This window comes from Lethenteron reissneri, chromosome 67, assembly GCF_015708825.2.
Source record: "Lethenteron reissneri isolate LAM-NWPU_2019-01 chromosome 67, ASM1570882v1, whole genome shotgun sequence".
NCBI classification, from domain to species: Eukaryota; Metazoa; Chordata; class Hyperoartia; order Petromyzontiformes; family Petromyzontidae; genus Lethenteron; species Lethenteron reissneri.
Genome location: NC_083845.1, coordinates 1,722,997 through 1,744,880, shown reverse-complemented (window position 1 = coordinate 1,744,880; position 21,884 = coordinate 1,722,997). Strand labels below are relative to the sequence as shown.

The 21,884-nt window shown below is 53.2% G+C and overlaps 1 protein-coding gene across 1 annotated transcript; it reads right to left on the bottom strand.

The window, feature by feature from the left end:
* Positions 1 to 1,976: 1,976 nt before the first annotated feature.
* LOC133360196 (pseudouridylate synthase TRUB2, mitochondrial-like) lies at positions 1,977 to 21,495 on the bottom strand. The gene is made up of 9 exons (XM_061578817.1): positions 21,461 to 21,495; positions 20,174 to 20,295; positions 19,333 to 19,464; positions 18,883 to 18,957; positions 16,946 to 17,007; positions 14,901 to 14,982; positions 9,893 to 9,965; positions 9,464 to 9,603; positions 1,977 to 3,852 (listed from the first exon to the last, which is right to left on the bottom strand). Exons 2-9 carry the CDS (start codon positions 20,283 to 20,285, stop codon positions 3,572 to 3,574), a joined length of 957 nt encoding a protein of 318 aa, XP_061434801.1. The 5' UTR covers positions 20,286 to 20,295; positions 21,461 to 21,495; the 3' UTR covers positions 1,977 to 3,571.
* Between the last annotated feature and the right edge of the window lie 389 nt (positions 21,496 to 21,884).

Below are 21,884 nucleotides of genomic sequence, written 5' to 3'. Positions count from 1 at the left end.
GCTTCCAAAGGTGGGTGTTGTTAGGGAATTTCCACCCCCGCACTCCCCTTACCTCATGTAACCTCAGCCACCTCGGCTCACCCCGGCACGACAGTGCTTGCCCACACCGTTGCAGCAGCGTGCATTTAGCGAAGCTGCCCTGGACCCTTCATCTCGTGGATCTCATCACTCGGGACTACCCTGGGCCTTTTCCCTCCTCTCCCCCCACACTCCAGGCCCTCCGCTCGGTCAAGCTCCCACGAGGGCCCTCCCTCGGTGCGCCTGCTGTGTCCGCAAACATGCACAGAGGATCTGTAACATCGTTATGGTCCTTTTTGGGGGGTTTCTGGTAATTAAATGGGGTTTGTATGTCAACAGGAATTCAACATGCGTATTGTTAAACAAATTAGTTTTCTTTAAAGCAATTTTCCCTTTGGAATCTGGAAGCTGCAGTTATCACACACGAGATTCGGGCCCTTTAATGATTTTACACTTATCTTAACGTAATTTATATAGCACCTTAACAGAGGGGAGTATAACCAACCTCAGTTTAACACATATGCCTACTGAACTGGTAACAAATTGGCATGCTTTGTTTACGTGACAACCCTTACTAAATGGCTGTGTCGGGTGGTAGCGGGTTTAACAACACGTTTATATTTACACGCTCTCAGCCAAAAAACCTCTATTATGGATATAACCAACCCCATGAGGGGAAACCTGGGGGATGAGTGGTGGAGGGTTCTCAACGAAATTATTTTAACCGAACACCAAAAATCGATTCGTGAACCGAGCTCGACTCGGCTGCTGATGAGGCCCAATAAAGTTGAACCCCGGTCAGTGTGCCGGAGAGAACGCACGATGCCTGCCTGCCTTGCCTGCCTCGCTGGGGGACAATGCTGGTGTAGAGGGGGCGAGTGAGAATGGCGTTGCTCGTGGAGGCACAGTCCCACTCAGCCCCCCCCCCCCCCTCCCCCATACGAATGTATTCCCGAGAGGGAGAGTCGCTCATCCCCTCGGGGGACAAACCCCGCAGACCCCCCCCTCCCCCACACGAATGTATTCCCGAGAGGGAGAGTCGCTCATCCCCTTGGGGGACAAACCCCGCAGATCACCCCCCCCCCCCCCCCACACGAATGTATTCCCGAGAGGGAGAGTCGCTCATCCCCTCGGGGGACAAACCCCGCAGACTGCACCCCCACCGACCCGTTCTCTGAACCCGTAGCCGTTGGGACATCGGTTCAATAAAAGTCGTAGTAGTAGTAATAATAAAACAGATGGCGCCTAGGGGACTGCCCAGCGGCAGCCCCGCCCCCTTTCTCCTCGCGCCTCATCGCAGGCTGCGTCCAGGCCGATTCCGCTGCTTTGTCTCCCCTACAGGTGTGGGGGCGGCGTCTTTTTGAGGTGCTGCGGCGGCTAGGAGATGTCATCTCCCTCGCCGGGTAAGCGGCAGTTTGTGGGTTCGATCTCAACCCTGACGATGCATGTTTGTATACTTGGAGTATGCGTATCTCTCTCCCCATGGTCGCGTAGCAAGGAAATGTTTTATCCCTCGTTGGGTATGCAGGAGCTCGTCGGCTTGATCCCAACCCCGATGATGCCTCTGTATATTTGGAGTCTCCCACGTGTTCTATCTCTCTCCCCGTGGTGATCGCGCTTTAAAGTAATTGGCTGCTGGTATAAATTCCCACTTGATGAGAAGCCACTTCGTTGAGCGATCATTTGTGGCCAGATCGCTTCTGAAAAAGAGCTACACAGCTCAGTGGGCCTTACCTGGTAAATATATTTTTAATAGTTTTAGTTTACAGGAGACCGTGGGTTCGATCCCAACCCTGCCATCTGCTGTATATTTGGAATTTGCGCGTCTCTCTCTCCGTGGTCGCCTGGATTTTTGTCCGGGTCCTCTGGTTTTTCCCTTCCACGTTTAGAATCAATGTCATGCGTTTAAGAGTATTTGGCTGCTATACATTTCCACATGATGATGATGATAAGCAGAATCAGAATATGAATATTTATTTATACTGGAGGAATCCGATGAGATATACAGTTGTTATTTTTTGTACAGATATATCCAGTAGTCAGGTAGAAACGTTACAACAATACAAAAATACGATAGGAGTGCAACGTATATGACCGGTACTGAAATTGCTTTAAAAATATACATAAGCAGCCTAGCCACAAATGATAGCTCAACAAAGTGGCTAGTCACGCAGACATTTACAGCAGCAAAATTATCTAAATCAAAATGCATGTTTCTAAATGCACACCGACACCAAGGGTCGGGATCGAACCCCCGACCTTCTGCATACCAGACGAGGAAGCTAATATCACACCGCCGCGGCGCCCTTTTAATAAATGAATAAAGTATATATAATAAAGTTTATATAATAAAGTATATAAGTTCAAATTGCATTGGTACATTAATTCACAACCTTGGGAAAGGCAATAAAACAACAACAAAAACAGTCCTAGACCAACCAAGACACACCACAGTCCCAGACCACACCAAAACAACAGAGTAGTCCCTCCATAAAATTGTACATTAAATTCAAACTATCAATTACATTGTTAAGAATCATTTGTGGCCAGGTCGCTTTTGAAAAATGAGCTACATAGCTCAGTGGGCTTAGTTTGAGTTTTAGTTTAGTCTGTGCGTCTCTGTGTGGTGAGTCTATGGGTCTCTGTGTGGTGAGTCTATGGGTCTCTGTGTGGTGAGTCTGTGGGTCTCTGTGTGATGAGTCTATGGGTTTCTGTGTGGTGACTCTATGGGTTTCTGTGTGGTGACTCTATGGGTTTCTGTGTGGTGAGTCTAATCGTCTCTGTGTTGTGTGTCTATGGGTCTCTGTGTGGTGAGTCTATGGGTTTCTGTGTGGTGAGTTTAGCTTACGTGGCTGCTAGTATACATTCCTACACGCGATAATCCACTACGTTGAGCGATCATTCGTGATAGCCAAGTCACTTCTGAAAAAGAGCTACATAGCTCAGTGGGCCTTACCTGGTAGAATAAAAAAGATAGTTTAGTTTTCGTCATCATCGTGATCCATGGGCAGATAGCCCCTCCGTGTCCACTGCTCATTTCGTCATTCATTTCCACTTTCTTCTCTATCTTATAGTGCCATTATGCTCAAGTAGTGCCACATCTTTCTGGCACCAATCTCTTACGATGTCGTCGTCAAGCCATTCTCTGTTCAGTCTTCCTCTCTTTCTGGTTTCTTCAATTTCTCCGAAAAACACACAGCACCACGGTGGCTAGGAGATGTTAACTACCTCGCTGGTATACAGAAGGTCGTGGGTTAAATCCCAACCCTGACACCCGCTGTAAATTTGGAGTTTGCATGTCTATCTCTCTCCCTGCGGTTGCGTGGATTTTTCTCTGGTTCCTCCGGTTTTTCCCTCCATTCCTAGAATCAGCATTACATGTTTAGAGAATTTGGCTGCTATAAATGTCCACGAGATGATAAGCCACTTCGTGGAGTTATCATTTGTGACAGCCAGGTCACTGCTGAAAAAGAGCTACATTAGCTCAGTGGGACCTTACCGGGTAAAAAATAAATAGTAAATAGTACTTCGTTTTAGTTGTCTCAAATCGGCATCACTCCCTCCGGAAGTCCTCCTCCTCCTCCCCCTCCTCCCCCTCCTCCCGCTTCACCACTGTGCCCAGGGCTGTGTGCACCGCCAGGCCGCCGGCTCGCGCGGCCGCCAGCACGGGCAGCAGGTGCCAGCGGGCGGGCGCCAGCGCGTGGGCCAGCGCCAGGGGGCCGTCGCGCACGCGGCGCACCAGGTGGGCGGCGCCGGCGCAGCGCAGCTCCCGGCCCACGTCGTGGACGCAGCGGCGCAGCGCCAGCTGAGAGCCCTGGGGCGTGCACTGCACCTCTACGCACACGCGCAGACACGCACGCGCAGAGAGACACTCACACACTGCACCTCTACGCACACGCGCAGACACGCACACGCAGAGAGACACTTACACACTGCACCTCTATGCACACGCGCAGACACGCACGCGCAGAGAGACACTCACACACTGCACCTCTACGCACACGCGCAGACACGCACGCGCAGAGAGACACTCACACACTGCACCTCTACGCACACGCGCAGACACGCACGCGCAGAGAGACACTCACACACTGCACCTCTACGCACACGCGCAGACACGCACGCGCAGAGAGACACTTACACACTGCACCTCTACGCACACGCGCAGACACGCACGCGCAGAGACACTCACACACTGCACCTCTACGCACACGCGCAGACACGCACGCGCAGAGAGACACTCACACACTGCACCTCTACGCACACGCGCAGACACGCACGCGCAGAGAGACACTCACACACTGCACCTCTACACACACGCGCAGACACGCACGCGCAGAGAGACACTCACACACTGCACCTCTACGCACACGCGCAGACACGCATGCGCAGAGAGACACTCACACACTGCACCTCTACGCACACGCGCAGACACGCACGCGCAGAGAGACACTCACACACTGCACCTCTACGCACACGCGCAGACACGCACGCGCAGAGAGACACTCACACACTGCACCTCTACGCACACGCGCAGACACGCACGCGCAGAGAGACACTCACACACTGCACCTCTACGCACACGCGCAGACACGCACGCGCAGAGAGACACTCACACACTGCACCTCTACGCACACGCGCAGACACGCACGCGCAGAGAGACACTCACACACTGCACCTCTACGCGCACGCGCAGACACGCATGCGCAGAGAGACACTAACACACTACACCTCTACGCACACGCGCAGAGACACTCACACACTGCACCTCTACGCACACGCGCAGACACGCACGCGCAAAGAGACACTCACACACTGCACCTCTACGCACACGCGCAGACACGCACGCGCAGAGAGACACTCACACACTGCACCTCTACGCACACGCGCAGACACGCACGCGCAGAGAGACACTCACACACTGCACCTCTACGCACACGCGCAGACACGCACGCGCAGAGAGACACTCACACACTGCACCTCTACGCACATGCGCAGACACGCACGCGCAGAGAGACACTTACACACTGCACCTCTACGCACACGCGCAGACACGCACGCGCAGAGACACTCACACACTGCACCTCTACGCACACGCGCAGACACGCATGCGCAGAAAGACACTCACACACTGCACCTCTACGCACACGCGCAGACACGCACGCACAGAGAGACACTCACACACTGCACCTCTACGCACACGCGCAGACACGCACGCGCAGAGAGACACTCACACACTGCACCTCTACGCACACGCGCAGACACGCACGCGCAGAGAGACACTCACACACCGCACCTCTACGCACACGCGCAGACACGCACGCACAGAGAGACACTCACACACTGCACCTCTACGCACACGCGCAGACACGCACGCGCAGAGAGACACTCACACACTGCACCTCTACGCACACGCGCAGACACGCACGCGCAGAGAGACACTCACACACTGCACCTCTACGCACACGCGCAGACACGCACGCACAGAGAGACACTCACACACTGCACCTCTACGCACACGCGCAGACACGCAGGCACAGAGAGACACTCACACACTGCACCTCTACGCACACGCGCAGACACGCACGCGCAGAGAGACACTCACACACTGCACCTCTACGCACACGCGCAGACACGCACGCACAGAGAGACACTCACACACTGCACCTCTACGCACACGCGCAGACACGCACGCACAGAGAGACACTCACACACTGCACCTCTACGCACACGCGCAGACACGCACGCGCAGAGAGACACTCACACACTGCACCTCTACGCACACGCGCAGACACGCACGCACAGAGAGACACTCACACACTGCACCTCTACGCACACGCGCAGACACGCACGCACAGAGAGACACTCACACACTGCACCTCTACGCACAGGCGCAGACACGCACGCACAGAGAGACACTCACACACTGCACCTCTACGCATGCACACGGACACGCACGCACAGAGAGACACTCACACACTGCACCTCTACGCACACGCGCAGACACGCACGCGCAGAGAGACACTCACACACTGCACCTCTACGCATGCACACGGACACGCACGCACAGAGAGACACTCACACACTGCACCTCTACGCACACGCGCAGACACGCACGCACAGAGAGACACTCACACACTGCACCTCTACGCACACGCGCAGACACGCACGCGCAGAGAGACACTCACACACTGCACCTCTACGCACACGCGCAGACACGCACGCACAGAGAGACACTCACACACTGCACCTCTACGCATGCACACGCAGACACGCACGCGCAGAGAGACACTCACACACTGCACCTCTACGCACACGCGCAGACACGCACGCACAGAGAGACACTCACACACTGCACCTCTACGCATGCACACGCAGACACGCACGCGCAGAGAGACACTCACACACTGCACCTCTACGCACACGCGCAGACACGCACGCACAGAGAGACACTCACACACTGCACCTCTACGCACACGCGCAGACACGCACGCGCAGAGAGACACTCACACACTGCACCTCTACGCATGCACACGGACACGCACGCACAGAGAGACACTCACACACTGCACCTCTACGCACACGCGCAGACACGCACGCGCAGAGAGACACTCACACACTGCACCTCTACGCATGCACACGGACACGCACGCACAGAGAGACACTCACACACTGCACCTCTACGCACACGCGCAGACACGCACGCACAGAGAGACACTCACACACTGCACCTCTACGCACACGCGCAGACACGCACGCGCAGAGAGACACTCACACACTGCACCTCTACGCACACGCGCAGACACGCACGCACAGAGAGACACTCACACACTGCACCTCTACGCATGCACACGCAGACACGCACGCGCAGAGAGACACTCACACACTGCACCTCTACGCACACGCGCAGACACGCACGCACAGAGAGACACTCACACACTGCACCTCTACGCATGCACACGCAGACACGCACGCGCAGAGAGACACTCACACACTGCACCTCTACGCACACGCGCAGACACGCACGCACAGAGAGACACTCACACACTGCACCTCTACGCACACGCGCAGACACGCACGCACAGAGAGACACTCACACACTGCACCTCTACGCACACGCGCAGACACGCACGCACAGAGAGACACTCACACACTGCACCTCTACGCATGCACACGGACACGCACGCACAGAGAGACACTCACACACTGCACCTCTACGCACACGCGCAGACACGCACGCGCAGAGAGACACTCACACACTGCACCTCTACGCATGCACACGGACACGCACGCACAGAGAGACACTCACACACTGCACCTCTACGCACACGCGCAGACACGCACGCACAGAGAGACACTCACACACTGCACCTCTACGCACACGCGCAGACACGCACGCGCAGAGAGACACTCACACACTGCACCTCTACGCACACGCGCAGACACGCACGCACAGAGAGACACTCACACACTGCACCTCTACGCATGCACACGCAGACACGCACGCGCAGAGAGACACTCACACACTGCACCTCTACGCACACGCGCAGACACGCACGCACAGAGAGACACTCACACACTGCACCTCTACGCATGCACACGCAGACACGCACGCGCAGAGAGACACTCACACACTGCACCTCTACGCACACGCGCAGACACGCACGCGCAGAGAGACACTCACACACTGCACCTCTACGCATGCACACAGACACGCACGCACAGAGAGACACTCACACACTGCACCTCTACGCATGCACACAGACACGCACGCACAGAGAGACACTCACACACTGCACCTCTACGCATGCACACAGACACGCACGCACAGAGAGACACTCACACACTGCACCTCTACGCACACGCGCAGACACGCACGCACAGAGAGACACTCACACACTGCACCTCTACGCACACGGACACGCACGCACAGAGAGACACTCACACACTGCACCTCTACGCACACGCGCAGACACGCACGCACAGAGAGACACTCACACACTGCACCTCTACGCACACGCGCAGACACGCACGCGCAGAGAGACACTCACACACTGCACCTCTACGCACACGCGCAGACACGCACGCACAGAGAGACACTCACACACTGCACCTCTACGCACACGCGCAGACACGCACGCACAGAGAGACACTCACACACTGCACCTCTACGCACACGCGCAGACACGCACGCGCAGAGAGACACTCACACACTGCACCTCTACGCACACGCGCAGACACGCACGCGCAGAGAGACACTCACACACTGCACCTCTACGCGTGCACACAGACACGCACGCGCAGAGAGACACTCACACACTGCACCTCTACGCGTGCACACAGACACGCACGCGCAGAGAGACACTCACACACTGCACCTCTACGCGTGCACACGGACACTAAGATCCACATGTAGCCTTGGCAGAGTGTTGGGGGCAAATGCTCTTAACCCCTCCCATGTGAGTAGTGGTACAGTCCCATTAGTAGTGGTGGAGTTTGTTAACCCCTCCCATGTGAGTAGTGGTACAGTCCCATTAGTAGTGGTGGAGTTTGTTAACCCCTCCCATGTGAGTAGTGGTACAGTCCCATTAGTAGTGGTGGAGTTTGTTAACCCCTCCCATGTGAGTAGTGGTACAGTCCCATTAGTAGTGGTGGAGTTTGTTAACCCCTCCCATGTGAGTAGTGGTACAGTCCCATTAGTAGTGGTGGAGTTTGTTAACCCCTCCCATGTGAGTAGTGGTACAGTCCCATTAGTAGTGGTGGAGTTTGTTAACCCCTCCCATGTGAGTAGTGGTACAGTCCCATTAGTAGTGGTGGAGTTTGTTAACCCCTCCCATGTGAGTAGTGGTACAGTCCCATTAGTAGTGGTGGAGTTTGTTAACCCCTCCCATGTGAGTAGTGGTACAGTCCCATTAGTAGTGGTGGAGTTTGTTAACCCCTCCCATGTGAGTAGTGGTACAGTCCCATTAGTAGTGGTGGAGTTTGTTAACCCCTCCCATGTGAGTAGTGGTACAGTCCCATTAGTAGTGGTGGAGTTTGTTAACCCCTCCCATGTGAGTAGTGGTACAGTCCCATTAGTAGTGGTGGAGTTTGTTAACCCCTCCCATGTGAGTAGTGGTACAGTCCCATTAGTAGTGGTGGAGTTTGTTAACCCCTCCCATGTGAGTAGTGGTACAGTCCCATTAGTAGTGGTGGAGTTTGTTAACCCCTCCCATGTGAGTAGTGGTACAGTCCCATTAGTAGTGGTGGAGTTTGTTAACCCCTCCCATGTGAGTAGTGGTACAGTCCCATTAGTAGTGGTGGAGTTTGTTAAGCCCCCCATGAGTATTGGTAGTCCCATTAGTAGTGGTGGAGTTTTTTAACCCCTCCCAATGTGAGTAGTGGTACAGTCCCATTAGTAGTGGTGGAGTTGGTGTTAAGCCCCCACTGGATGGGAGAGCCCAACCGAGCGTGAAGGCGGGGGGGTTGAAGTCAGCGAGCCGCACGGCGGTGATGAGGGCCGGCGTCTTGTGCCGTGATGGGAGGAGGCAGCCAGAAACGGCGCGCAGGTATCCCTCGTGGCTCCCCACGTCCACGTCAGAGTGCCTGCACACACACGTGACACACACGTGACACACACGTGACACACACGTGACACACACGACAAATCCCCCGGGTAGCCTTAACAGACAGTCGGGGCAAATGCTGTTAGCGAGTAGCACCTATGAAGGTCCCGGGACACCATACGAAAAGGGGGTGGGTGGCCTGTACCACGCCCGGCCGCCTTTGTCTCTCCAGTGGCAATGCTGACTACATACCGCACCGAGTACTCATTTGTGTGTGTGAGTGCGTGTGTGCGTGCGTGAGTGCGTGCGTGCGTGAGTGCGTGTCTCACAGGAGTAGAGCCTTCTGGGCAGCGCCGTGCATCATCGCGACGGCTCTCTCCATCAGATCCCTCGTCACGTGCTCTGTGCGGAACACCACGGTGAACACCCCATGGTGAACAACCCATAGTGAACACCCCATGGTGAACACCACAGTGACCACATGGCATAGCACACACTGCACCACAGCATAGAGAACAGAGTATAAGTTACACAACCAACAACAATCGACGTTCACCACGAAGCGGCAATGACATCATCACGGTGCTTGTGCAAGGCGAGGTGCATTGAGGCCACGTGAAGTGTCGAAGGCCCGCTGGCAGGTCACAGGAAAGACCCAGGGTGGTGCCATGGGTTGACTGAGATGACTGGCAGATGCACCACCTGTGCTCCCTTCTGTAGCAACTTGCTATGTTTTAGTCATCCTGCAATCCGCTCGTTGTTGTGAGCGTCGCTCCTCTGCCCTCCGTTGTTGCTGCAGGGTGTCTGCTTCCAACTGCCCAGGAGCATCCTTCATGAGCCTCCGACACAGAGGTCAATCTTGATACCGCTGGTACCAGTCAACAGCAAATCCACTCGGCTCCATATTCTCTCGTACCACATTATTCCATCTCTTATCTAATCTGTGCCGTGCCCGTTTAGCCTCCTCTATCTGGCCAAACAAAAGCTGTTACGCTGTTTGGGAATTCGGTGGTTGGGCATGCAGGCTACATGGCCCTGCCAACGCAGCCTCACTTGGTTGGAGGAGCTCACTGATGAGTCCAGATCTTTCAGGGATCCGTGAGCTCCTCACACAATCCAGCCTGGTTAATCCCAGGATGGATCATCGGCAGGCCAGCATAAATGTTTTAAACCGGCGCAAATGTTCCACCAGAGGGGTCCACGTTTCACAAGCACAGAGAAGGGAGGGCATGACTGTGGCCAAGAAGACCTAAGGCTTTGTGTGGAGCAACAGACCAGGTCACTTCCACACAGCGTTATGCAGCCGATGAAAATATATTGCCGCTCGACTGATTGGGAGCGATGCCTTTGCTGACAAACTAGTGTTGGTCAGAAGCACACTGCCCAACTATGGAAACTTCCCCATTCCCTCTACAACTGCCCCATTACTCGTGCCAAGTAGAGAGAGGGGAATATTCCATGATATAAAATATCCAGGCAAGTGCTTAGTTTTGGATATGTATGTTGAACTTCTTTCACACTGTATGTAGCCAACCATCCTAATCGGAGGTGCGGGGGAGGAACAAACTAAACGCACACAAAAAAATAAAGCAGTGATGTAAGTCCCCCGTTTAAATTCCCTACGCCTCTGTTGTAAGAGACTAACAGAGAACGTGGTGTCTGTGCAGGACCGCCCCAGTCTAAAACCACAACGGAGCTTTGCAAGCCTCTCCCCTAAGCGTGCCTGGCAAAGTGGTTGGGCTAATGGTAAGGCGCGCCATCTCTCAGTAGCATGCTCCAGGTTCAGCAGTAGAGTCTATAACTCCTCAGAGTGGGTAGTAATTACCAGATAATCTGCAGGCATGGTTGATCGATAGGTGGCACTTCCTTGATTGCACCCGGGCATTGATCAGCCTCTCGTTGTATCTGTACCTGATGGAAATTCCTCTGGTACAGCTGTAGAAAGCATCACAAACTACGTTGTCAAAAAATGTTAAATAGTGTAAGGGCCAGAAGACATCCCCTGGGCCTATCCACCATCAAGGGGCACCACGGTGGTGAGATGTTAACTACCTCACCTGGTATACAGGTGGTCGTGGTTCAATTCTGACCTATATATTTGGAATTAGCATGTCTCTCTCCTCGTGACCGCATGGATTTTCTCCGAGTTCTCTGGTTTTCCCCTCCACATTTAGAATCAACATCACGCATTTAGAGTATGTGGCTGCTTTAAATTCCCACATGATGATAAGACACTTCGTTGAGCTATCGTTTGTGATTGCCAGATTGCTTCTGAAAAATAACTATATAGCTCAGTGGGGCCTTACCTGGTAAAATAAAAGTATTCTTGGTTCTTTCAGAACCAAGAATATGAATCCCTGCAGTCACGAAAGCTTTAAATAAAAAATAAAAGTAGTTTAGTTTTAGCATAGTGCAGCCTTTAGCGTGCTGCGTTGTGAACCCCGTGACCTGATTTGATCCCGTTCACGGCTAACACAAGTGATGAATGTCTGAATCGGTCCTGGGCCTTCTCTAGGTCGACTCAGCCTCAAATGAGTACCTAGTCAGCCCCGCCCTCATGTGCCGTGCAGGCCTTCATAGGTGCCCATTCCTCTGGTAGCCCCGCCCACCACTCTGATATGTATGGATATGTATGTTGAACTTCTTTCACACTGTATGTAGCCAACCATCCTAATCGAGGGTGCGGGGGAGGAACAAACTAAACGCACACAAAAAAATAAAGCAGTGATGTAAGTCCCCCGTTTAAATTCCCTACGCCTCTGTTGTAAGAGACTAACAGAGAATATGGTGTCTGTGCAGGACCGCCCCAGTCTAAAACCAGCGTGCCTGGCAAAGTGAAGTTTTTTCATTCTTGCCCGGACCTTTTCTGACACGCTGAGGAGTGAAATTGCTGGTAGTTGTTACCATCAGTAGTCACCCTTCTTCAAGAGGGGGACCACCAGGTCATCCTTACAATCCTACGGAAACCCGTCCTGTGGTCCAGACGGTTGTGATGAAGTCATATCGGGCAGTCTGCACACAGATGCCACCCTGCGCCAGCAGTTTGCTTCAGAGATCGTCTCTACCCGGCGCTTCACCTGGTTTCAAGCTCCAGATTGCCTGTCGCACTTCTTCAAAAGACGGAATGAGCGTCAAACCACTCGGAAGGATTGGCTACTTCTTTCAATATTTTGAGGAACTCCATCTCCAGCAGGGTGATCCCCACCTTGCCCCATGATGATCTTTGAGCTGAGGGGTTTTCCCCTCCACAGAAATACTCAGCAAAATTGTGCGAAACCTATTCTCGTGGGTTCGAAGACCGGATCACCGTTTTTTTTCCCTTCAGGATGTTATTAGGCATGGCGCTTCAAGGTATTTGTGATCGCGTGCTACCGACGCAGTTTCCATTTTCTCAGCAACCTGCGACCACCACTCATCCTTGCAACACCCCACAGCTTTCCAAACTCTGATGTTGGATATTGTAGACGACGGGAGTGGACCTGTCGCTTTTTCTCAACCATCCAGAACACCTACTCCATCAGCCAGGGTCTCTCAGGAGGTTTGGACCGTATCCCCAATGCAGCCATTGCAGCTGCATGAACCACAATCCTAAACCTCGCCCATTTTCCCTCAACATCAGGAGTGGGGGCGATGCCAACCCCAGTCACAAGCGATGATGAAATGCTCGTTTACAACTTTCATCAGCTAGATGAGACCAGGCCCACTGTGGGTTTGAATGGGGTCCCAGATGAATGATTGCCACCACAGTGAAGACATGGCAGGAGCATCTTACAGATGACAAGCCGATGGTCAATAGGCAGATCAGCTCCACAGTAGGTCCGGGTGTCAAGGACATAGGCCCGCATTTGCTGTTCTGTCACTATATAGTCCATCAGATGTTCTTGCTTGGACCCAGCATGCATCCATGATCAGAATTAGAATCTCTATTACGACTGCAGCAATTAAATGAGCGATGAATCTCTTTTTCACAGATGTTGAAACAGCTTGCTGGTGATTATAAGCTCATGGGCTTAACAGGAATCGAGCAGCCTCGTACCATAATTATTGAGCTGATCTGGACCATGCTTTCAATCACTCTGGCTCTGGTGTCTGTGTTAGGACCCACTCGGACATTAAAGTCACCCAATAGGATGACAGGAGGCACTTTAGCTGGCACCTGGGGCCATAGAAGGAATCTGACTCATCAGCCTTGTCTACATCCCTCCACTTATGATAATCTTCTGTGGGTGCATAAGCAGCCACCGCCATTAACACCATTTCTCACCTTCCGTTGATGTGGAGGCAAGTCCACAACCACATGGGCACTCACACACATTCTCAAACGTTGCCTCCATGCTCCCTTCAATTCTTTTGTTTTGGAAGAAGAGCCACTCCCTGTTGTTTGGCAGTTTCCTGCCCCGAATGGAGGATGAACAGTCCTCCATTGTGAGAGAATCAGTCCATCAGACCCTCCTGTATATCACAGCGGTCCAAGCGGTTACTAGTCCATCTCCGGACAGAGGAATGGAAGCCTCTCCTCCGAAGCGAGCATTCGAACATTCCACGTGGCCACTCGCAGCGGTTTCTTTGCCATTTCTGGAGGAACTCCGAGGGTGTGGGTTCAGCCTCCTGGCTCCGACAAATGGGGTTTGGCCAGGAAACGTCAAAACGCCTGTCCCCCCGAGGCCTCCGGCACAAGCTTAGTTTGGCATCTTATTCGTGTTTTTTTCATGAATTTAGTTGAAGGTAGAGGAGTTACAAGCCTCTTGTACCCATCCAGAGCCCCCGTTGACCACTGTGGGGGCTACAAGCGCCATGAGGGAGTTATAGACGCCCATCCCCCCCTGGGGTCTCTGACACAAGATTATTTTTATATTTCATTAATGGTTTAGTGGTAAATTAATTTAATGTGGAGGGATTACCAGACGCTCACACCCACCCAGAGCCCCCACTGGCCGCTGTGGGACCAGCTGATTGGAATTGGCCCTCCCCACATGGTACATCCACCACAGCGTTACTGTCTAGCACCACTGTGAAGGTATAGGGGGTTGTTTTTGCTGGCATAACCACGACACGCAACACAACCACCGCACATGACATAACCACGACATGCGGCATAACCACCGTACACAACATAACCACGACACACGGCATAGCCACCACACGGCATAACCACTGATGATGATGTATTAGGCCTTCATCCAGCAGTGGATTGACCATGCCTGAATGAGGATGATGAAGATGATGTGTCTGGCCTTATGGAACCTTTATCAGAATCTCTATTTAGACTGGAGAAATCTGATGAGCTCTTAAGCTATTTTTCTTCAGGTGGGTTTTAGGGGCGAGGGGTCGTTATACCGTAGGTCACCGTCTCGATGACCCGGCCCTGGGTGGAGAAGTCCTCAGTGGCGATGCCCAGACGGCCGTGCAAGGTGTAGGCCTGCAGCATCACCACCCGTGTCACAGCCAGTGTCACAACCCACGTCACCACCCACAACAGAGACAAAGATCCCCCGTGTAGCCTTAACAGACTGTTGGGGCAAAGTGCTGTTGGCGAGCACCTATGAAGGCCAGTATAGCACACGAAGGGGTGGGTGGCCAACACCATGCCTGACCACCTTTGTCTCCATAGTGGCGATGTTTACACATGACACCAGTTACTCATTTGAGGCCAAGTCGACCTAGGGGAGGCCCAGAATTGGTTCAGATAATCGTCACTGGTGTTGGCCGAGAGAGGGAATCGAACTCGGGTCGCTGGGTTCGTAGTGCAGCGCGTCAACCACTACATCACCGTTCTCCCACACAACCCACAACACAACCTGCGTCACAACCCACACCAACAACAACAGCTGCCGTTTGCCACTAAGTGGCGGCGACGTCACTACGACACTTGTGCCAGGCCAGATGCACTCTGAGGCCACGTGAAGTGTGGAAGGTCTGCTGGCAGGAGGTCGCGGAACAGACCCAGGTGCCATGGGTTGATGACTGGCAGATGCACCAGCTAACCAACAAAGGAGCATTGCGACAAACGTGCAACCTCTTGCGGCAGCATTCACATAAACTGCTCTTGGCTGCCACTACTCGTAGTACTAGAAGTAGGTTCTACTCCGAGAGATGGGACTGTCCCCCACGTTACGACGGTGGATCGTCACGTGGGACAGACCCTCAACAGAAGATGCTCGGTCACCCATTGCGCATCTGTAGTATACTAAAAGTAAGTGTATATTTCTGATATATTACCTTGTCTGTTGTACTACATGTATTGTTGTTTATTGTTTATCATGTAAAAATAGTTTACACTTGTATACAAATAGTCCATAATCGAGGTTTTTTTGGGTTAGATCTCGTAAATATAAACATGTCGCACAAACCGGCACCACCTGACACAGCCAATTAGCAAGGTTTGTCACGTAAACAGAACGTGGCAATTAGTTACCAGTACAGCACACCGGTGTGTTGGAGAGTAAACCCACAACATTTACAATTCGAGTTTAACAACACGTTGATATTTACACTATCTAACCCAAAAAAACCTCTATTATGGAAAAACATTGGTCGTGACAGCTTCCCACGTGCAATAAAAAGTCGCCATGAATATGGGAAACAAAAGTATTCATAGAGTACACACGAAAGAGACGATAGCCAGTCAGGGACGCTAACGCTCGGGGCACCGTCTGGTAGCCAAACGTTTGCCGTGCAACGTGAACGGCGCTCTAGGCCTCAGCGGTGATGTTGGCAGATCTCGAGCACGTGGTGGGCTAAGGTGCACGGCCTGTACAAAGCGGGACTGGGTATCAACGAGTTGAGTACGTTAGAGAAAGTACTTGGAGCGGCAGGGGGGCGTACATCGGGGTGTTGCCACCGTGTATGCAGGCAGCCGTAACCGAGCCAGGGAAAAAGTAGAGCCGGGATGCTTGGCGGAATCCAGAAGGGGGGAATATTTGGGCGGCAAAGAAGATGAAGCAGATGGAGGAGATGTAGGAGAATGAGGGGTGTAGAGGAACTTGAGGGAAAGTTGCAGAGGATGGTGGTGGAGAGAGACGGTGGGCTGGGGGTCGGGAGAGAAGGCACCACAACCACTACCCAGGTGGTGTGTCGCAGTTGTGGTGGTTGTGCCGCGGTTGTGGTGGTTGTGCCGCGGTTGTTGGTGGTTGTGCAGCGGTTGTGGTGGTTGTGTCGCGGTTGTGGTGGTTGTGCTGCGTTTATGGTGGTTGTGCTGCGGTTGTGGTGGTTGTGCCGCGGTTGTGGTGGTTGTGCTGCGTTTATGGTGGTTGTGCTGCGGTTGTGGTGGTTGTGCCGCGGTTGTGGTGGTTGTGCCACATCTGTTAGTGGTTGTGCCGCGGTTGTGGTGGTTGTGCCGCGGTTGTGGTGGTTGTGCCGCGGTTGTGGTGGTTATGCCGCACCTGAGTGACGGGCGACTTCCTTAGCTCGTCCAGCAGTCGTCTTCCTGAACCCACGGCGAAAACTGGTCGCGTGCCGGTGGTCGGGCGGTCAGAAATTTGGGGGTAGGGCAGGTCAAGGAGCGAGAGGGTTCACACACGCGCACACGGCACACGTTCACACCACAGTAAATGCACACGTGCGCATACACGGGAGTGTGTGTGTACGTGTGGGGAGCGGTGGCGCAGAGGTTAGAGCGATGCCACGCTATGAATCCAGCGACCCGAGTTCAATTTCTGCTCACAGAGCCAGTCCTGGGCCTCCCCAAGGTGAATACCTGGTGCGATGTGGCTTCTCGGCCACAGTCATGCCCTCCCTTTTCTATGCTTGTGAAACTAGGCCTCGGCAAGGTAAGGTAAAAGTTAAAAGGTAAAAACAACGAACCTACCTTTACCTTACCTTTTACCTTACCACAATACAATCACTCTACCCTACCTTTTACCCTTTAGCAGGTAAGGTAAAAGGTAAGAGGTAAAAAGCAACGAGCCTACCTTTTACCCTACCTTTTACCCTTACCCCATACACATTACCCGATTACAGGGTAATTACTGGGGTACTACTACACACGAAAAAGTATTATAACGGTAAATGCTAGGTAGAGCGCTATATTCATATAGAATACTCTCGATTATTCCAATTTTACACGCTTTCTTTGAACTCACTCTGTTGTTATCATTGTTGTTGTCGTTGTCGTCGTTGTCGTAATTGTTGTATCCTCAAATCTTCTAACTCAATTTTGACCCACTTCCTAATGTGGTATCGACTGCAAACTTGGTATACTTATGTCATACTGATGAAATATATAATATCATAAAAAATTAATATATTTGTAAACATTATTTTGTATATGTTATGTTTCGGCTTGGCTCTAATTGTCCACGCTAAACTGACGTTGGCTGTAAATCACCACGGCCCCACACGTTATGGCAAGCTTCGGGGCCACTTCCTGGAGTCGTGGAGTTCTGCCATTACTAGTAACATTCAATAAAAGCGTGTTTTAAAAAAACTTTTTAAAAATATTACTTATTAAATCGAGGCCACGGACTGCGCCACGGAGCTTTTAGCGGTCAACAAGGCACCGTATTTACCGGGTAATACTTCGCGCTTCCTTTACCCTACCGGATAATTCTTCCGAGCTACCTTTACCCTGTTACCCTTTACCTTTCCCCATGGCATGTCGACACCTTTACCTTTACCCTTTTACCCGGTAAAAAGGATAAATTACCTTGCCTTGCCGAGGCCTATAATCCAGCGTGGGTTTAACCAGGCTGGATTGTGTGAGGGGCTCATAAATCCTTGAAATATTTGGACACATTCACATCAGTGAGCTCCTCCAGCAGGCAAGGTTGCATTGGCTGGGTCATGTAGCCCGCATGCCCAGCCACCGCATGCTCAAGCAGCTTCTGCTTCACCACATAGAGGGGGCTAAATGGGTACAACATGGGTGGGAAAAGAGATGGACTGATGCGGTATTGGAGAATGTGGAGCTGAGTGGACTTGCGGAAGACTGGTACCAGCGGTGTCAAGATCAGCCTCTGTGGAGGAGGCTCGTGAAGGAAGTTGCTACTTGGACAGTTGGAGGCAGTCGCCCTCCAACAACAAAGGGAGGGCAGAGGAGCTACACTCACAAGAACGAGCGGAGCGCCGGGCGGCTAAAATGCAGCAAGTTAGCACAGTAGGGGGTACAGCTGATGCATCTACCGGTCATCTCGGTCAGCCAACCCATGGCACCTGGGTCTGTCTCGTGACCCCCTGTCAGCGAGCCTTCGACACTTCACGTGGCCTCAAAGTGCACATGGCCTGGAAGAGGCACCGTGGTGATGTCACCGTCACTTATTAGCGAATGGCGGGTATTGGTATTGGTGTATGCGTGCGTGCGTGTGTGTATGTGCGTGTTTACCCAGCACTCCGGATGCGCTTGTGTCCAGGCCGTGTCCGACCGCCAACCCGAGCGAACGGTAGCGCGGCCCCCTCACTGCCGCCGGCCAATCACAGCGTAGGACACAAACACACGTGCAGCCAATGGGAAGAAACATTACTGCTCACCCATCCTGTCGTCATGGCTACGGGAAAATTGCTCCCCCGCTTGCTTGACTCCCACCGCACGCTCGACCCATTGTTGTTGTGACGGCAGTGATGCTGGTTATTGTTGTAGTTGTTCTGGTGATTGCTGTGGCTGTTGTAGTGACAATTCATGTGATTTTTGAAGTAGTGGTTGTGATAGGTTACGTGGTTTTGATCAGGTGGTTGTTGTGGTTCTTCCTGTGATTGTTGTTATGGCTGGAGTGGAAGAAGTTGTGGTTGTGGTAACATCTGTTCTGTGGTCGTCGTGGTTGTTGGGTTGTTGTACCGAGTGGGTGATCCGCCAGGCTGGGAACCAGGGAAACGGCGAGACTCTGCTCCTCTCCTCTTTCCGTTGCCGTGGTGAAAGTCTCCACTTTCACCAGTTGCCGGGGACCTGGCTGCTTCAGAGCATTGAGCTCTGTCGCCATGACAACAACCGTGCGACGGAAACCAAGGCAACACGCCGTCAGAATTAAATTACTTTGCCGATTATCGGTTCAGTTACTTGGCTAATCGCGTAACATGAACAGAGACATGGGAGACAGTGAGACATATGGAGACGCTGTGAGACACGCGGAGATACGGGGAGGCACGGGGAAACTCGTAGAGACACGGGGGGACACCGAGACACGAAGAAACAACACTGTGAGATACTGTAGGACAGAGACATGGGGATACAAAGAGACTGAGACACACGATATGACACTCGGAGACACTGAGATTCCTCGGGAGTCACGTGGAGACACGATGAGACATGGTGAGAGACACAGGAAGTCACGAAGAGACACAGAGAGACACGGGAGACACGAGAAGACATGGGGAGACAAGGGGAGATACGGAGAGACACAAGGAGATACGGGGAGACACGGGGAGACACGGAGAGACACAGAGCGACACGGGGAGACACGGGGAGATACGGAGAGACACAAGGAGATATGGAGACACGGGGAGACATGGGGAGACACGGGGAGACACGGGGAGATACAGAGACACAAGTAGATATGGGGAGACACAAGGAGACACGGGGAGACACGGAGAGACGCGGGGAATTGCGGGGATACACGGAGAGACACAAGAAGACACGGAGAGGCACGGAGAGACACGGGGAATCGCGGGGAGGCGCTCACCCTGCAGCAGCCGGCTCTCCAGGGTGGAGCGCACCTGGCGCCACGTCACCGCCGCCGGTTTGTAGACGGCGAACACCCCGTGCAGCTCACGCAGCACGCGTGGCCCAGACATCGCGCAAAGCCTGGACAGACAGCATGCACAGACAGCATGCACAGACAGCATTCACACAGCCAACACACAGCACGTATACAGCCTGTACACACAGCACACACACAGCCTGCACACACAGCATGCACACAGTCTGTACACACAGCACGTACAGTCTGTACAGACAGCACACACACAGTCTGTACACACAGCACACACACAACCTGTACAGACTAGCATGTACACACAGCATGTATACAACCTGGCAGACAGCGCAGTCTGTACACACAGCACACACACAGCCTGTACACACAGCACACACACGGTCTGTACACACAGCACACACACGGTCTGTACACACAGCACACACACGGTCTGTACACACAGCACGCACACAGCCTGTACACACAGCACGCACACAGCCTGTACACACAGCACACATAGTCTGTACACACATCACACACACACAGCCTGTACACACAGCACACACACAGTCTGTACACACAGCACACACACAGCCTGTACACACAACACACACACAGCCCACACACAGCCTGTACACACAGCACACACACAGCCTGTACACACAGCACACACACAGCCTGTACACACAGCACACACACAGCCTGTACACACAACACGCACACAGCCTGTACACACAACACACACACAGCCTGTACACACAGCACACACACAGCCTGTACACACAGCACGCACACAGCCTGTATACACAGCACGCACACAGCCTGTACACACAGCACGCACACAGCCTGTACACACAGCACAGCCTGTACACACAGCACATACACAGCCTACACACACAACACAGTCTGTACACACAGCATGCACACGGCCGGTACAGACAGCACGCAGCCAACACACCGCCTGTAAAGACAGCATGCACACACATGTACAGCCAACACGCACCCTGTACACAGCCAACACGCGCCCTGCACTATTACACAGCGCGCGTTGCTGGGATCCACGCCGCTCAAGGGGCCGTCCCTTGCAAACTTCACGCTCGCGCGCGGGGAAGAAAGACAGCGGGACGGCGGGAGACAGCGCGGGGGTGGGGACGGCGGGAGACAGCGGGACCGCGGGAGGGGGACCGCGGGGAGAGCCGCGAGAGAGACCGCGGTGGGGACAGCAGAGTGGCGTGCAACGGGGGGCCACGTGCGCAACGGGCGCAGCCATCTTACCCCGGAAGCGAATGTCTGGTCGCCGCGTTGTGGTGACGTCACCCGCCGGTACTCATTGGCGGAGTCGCGTTAACGACGTCGCGTCCGGCTCGGGTAATTTGACAAGCGATTGCGTCATGGCATACCTCGCGGTGACGTCATACTCTCGTAACTTGTGATGACGCCCCCACCGGGCATGGCAGAAGTGGACCCGCGTCTCGCTTCATATCGATGCCATTCACGATCATCGCGTGTGAAGGAATATTCCGATTAAAGGCGTGCGTATGGGTTCCACGTGGCCACAGCAGCAACCAGAGGCCGATATATATACAGTAGCTGGTAAAATAAAAAGTTTGTTTTTATTTGTATTTTTAAAAAAAGTTAATTGTTTACCTTTCCTCAACTTTGCACTGTGATCGTTTTTTATTGTTTGTTGATGTCACGT

Coding starts and splice junctions, on each gene's coding strand:
- LOC133360196 (XM_061578817.1), bottom strand. CDS start 20,285: ATGTCTGGGCCACGCGTGCTGCGTGAGCTGCACGGGGTGTTCGCCGTC. Junction 17,008..18,882: donor AAGCGCATCCGGAGTGCTGG/GTAAACACGCAC, acceptor GCACGCGACCAG/TTTTCGCCGTGGGTTCAGGA. Junction 3,853..9,463: donor CCCCCCCGCCTTCACGCTCG/GTTGGGCTCTCC, acceptor GCGTGTGCGTAG/AGGTGCAGTGCACGCCCCAG.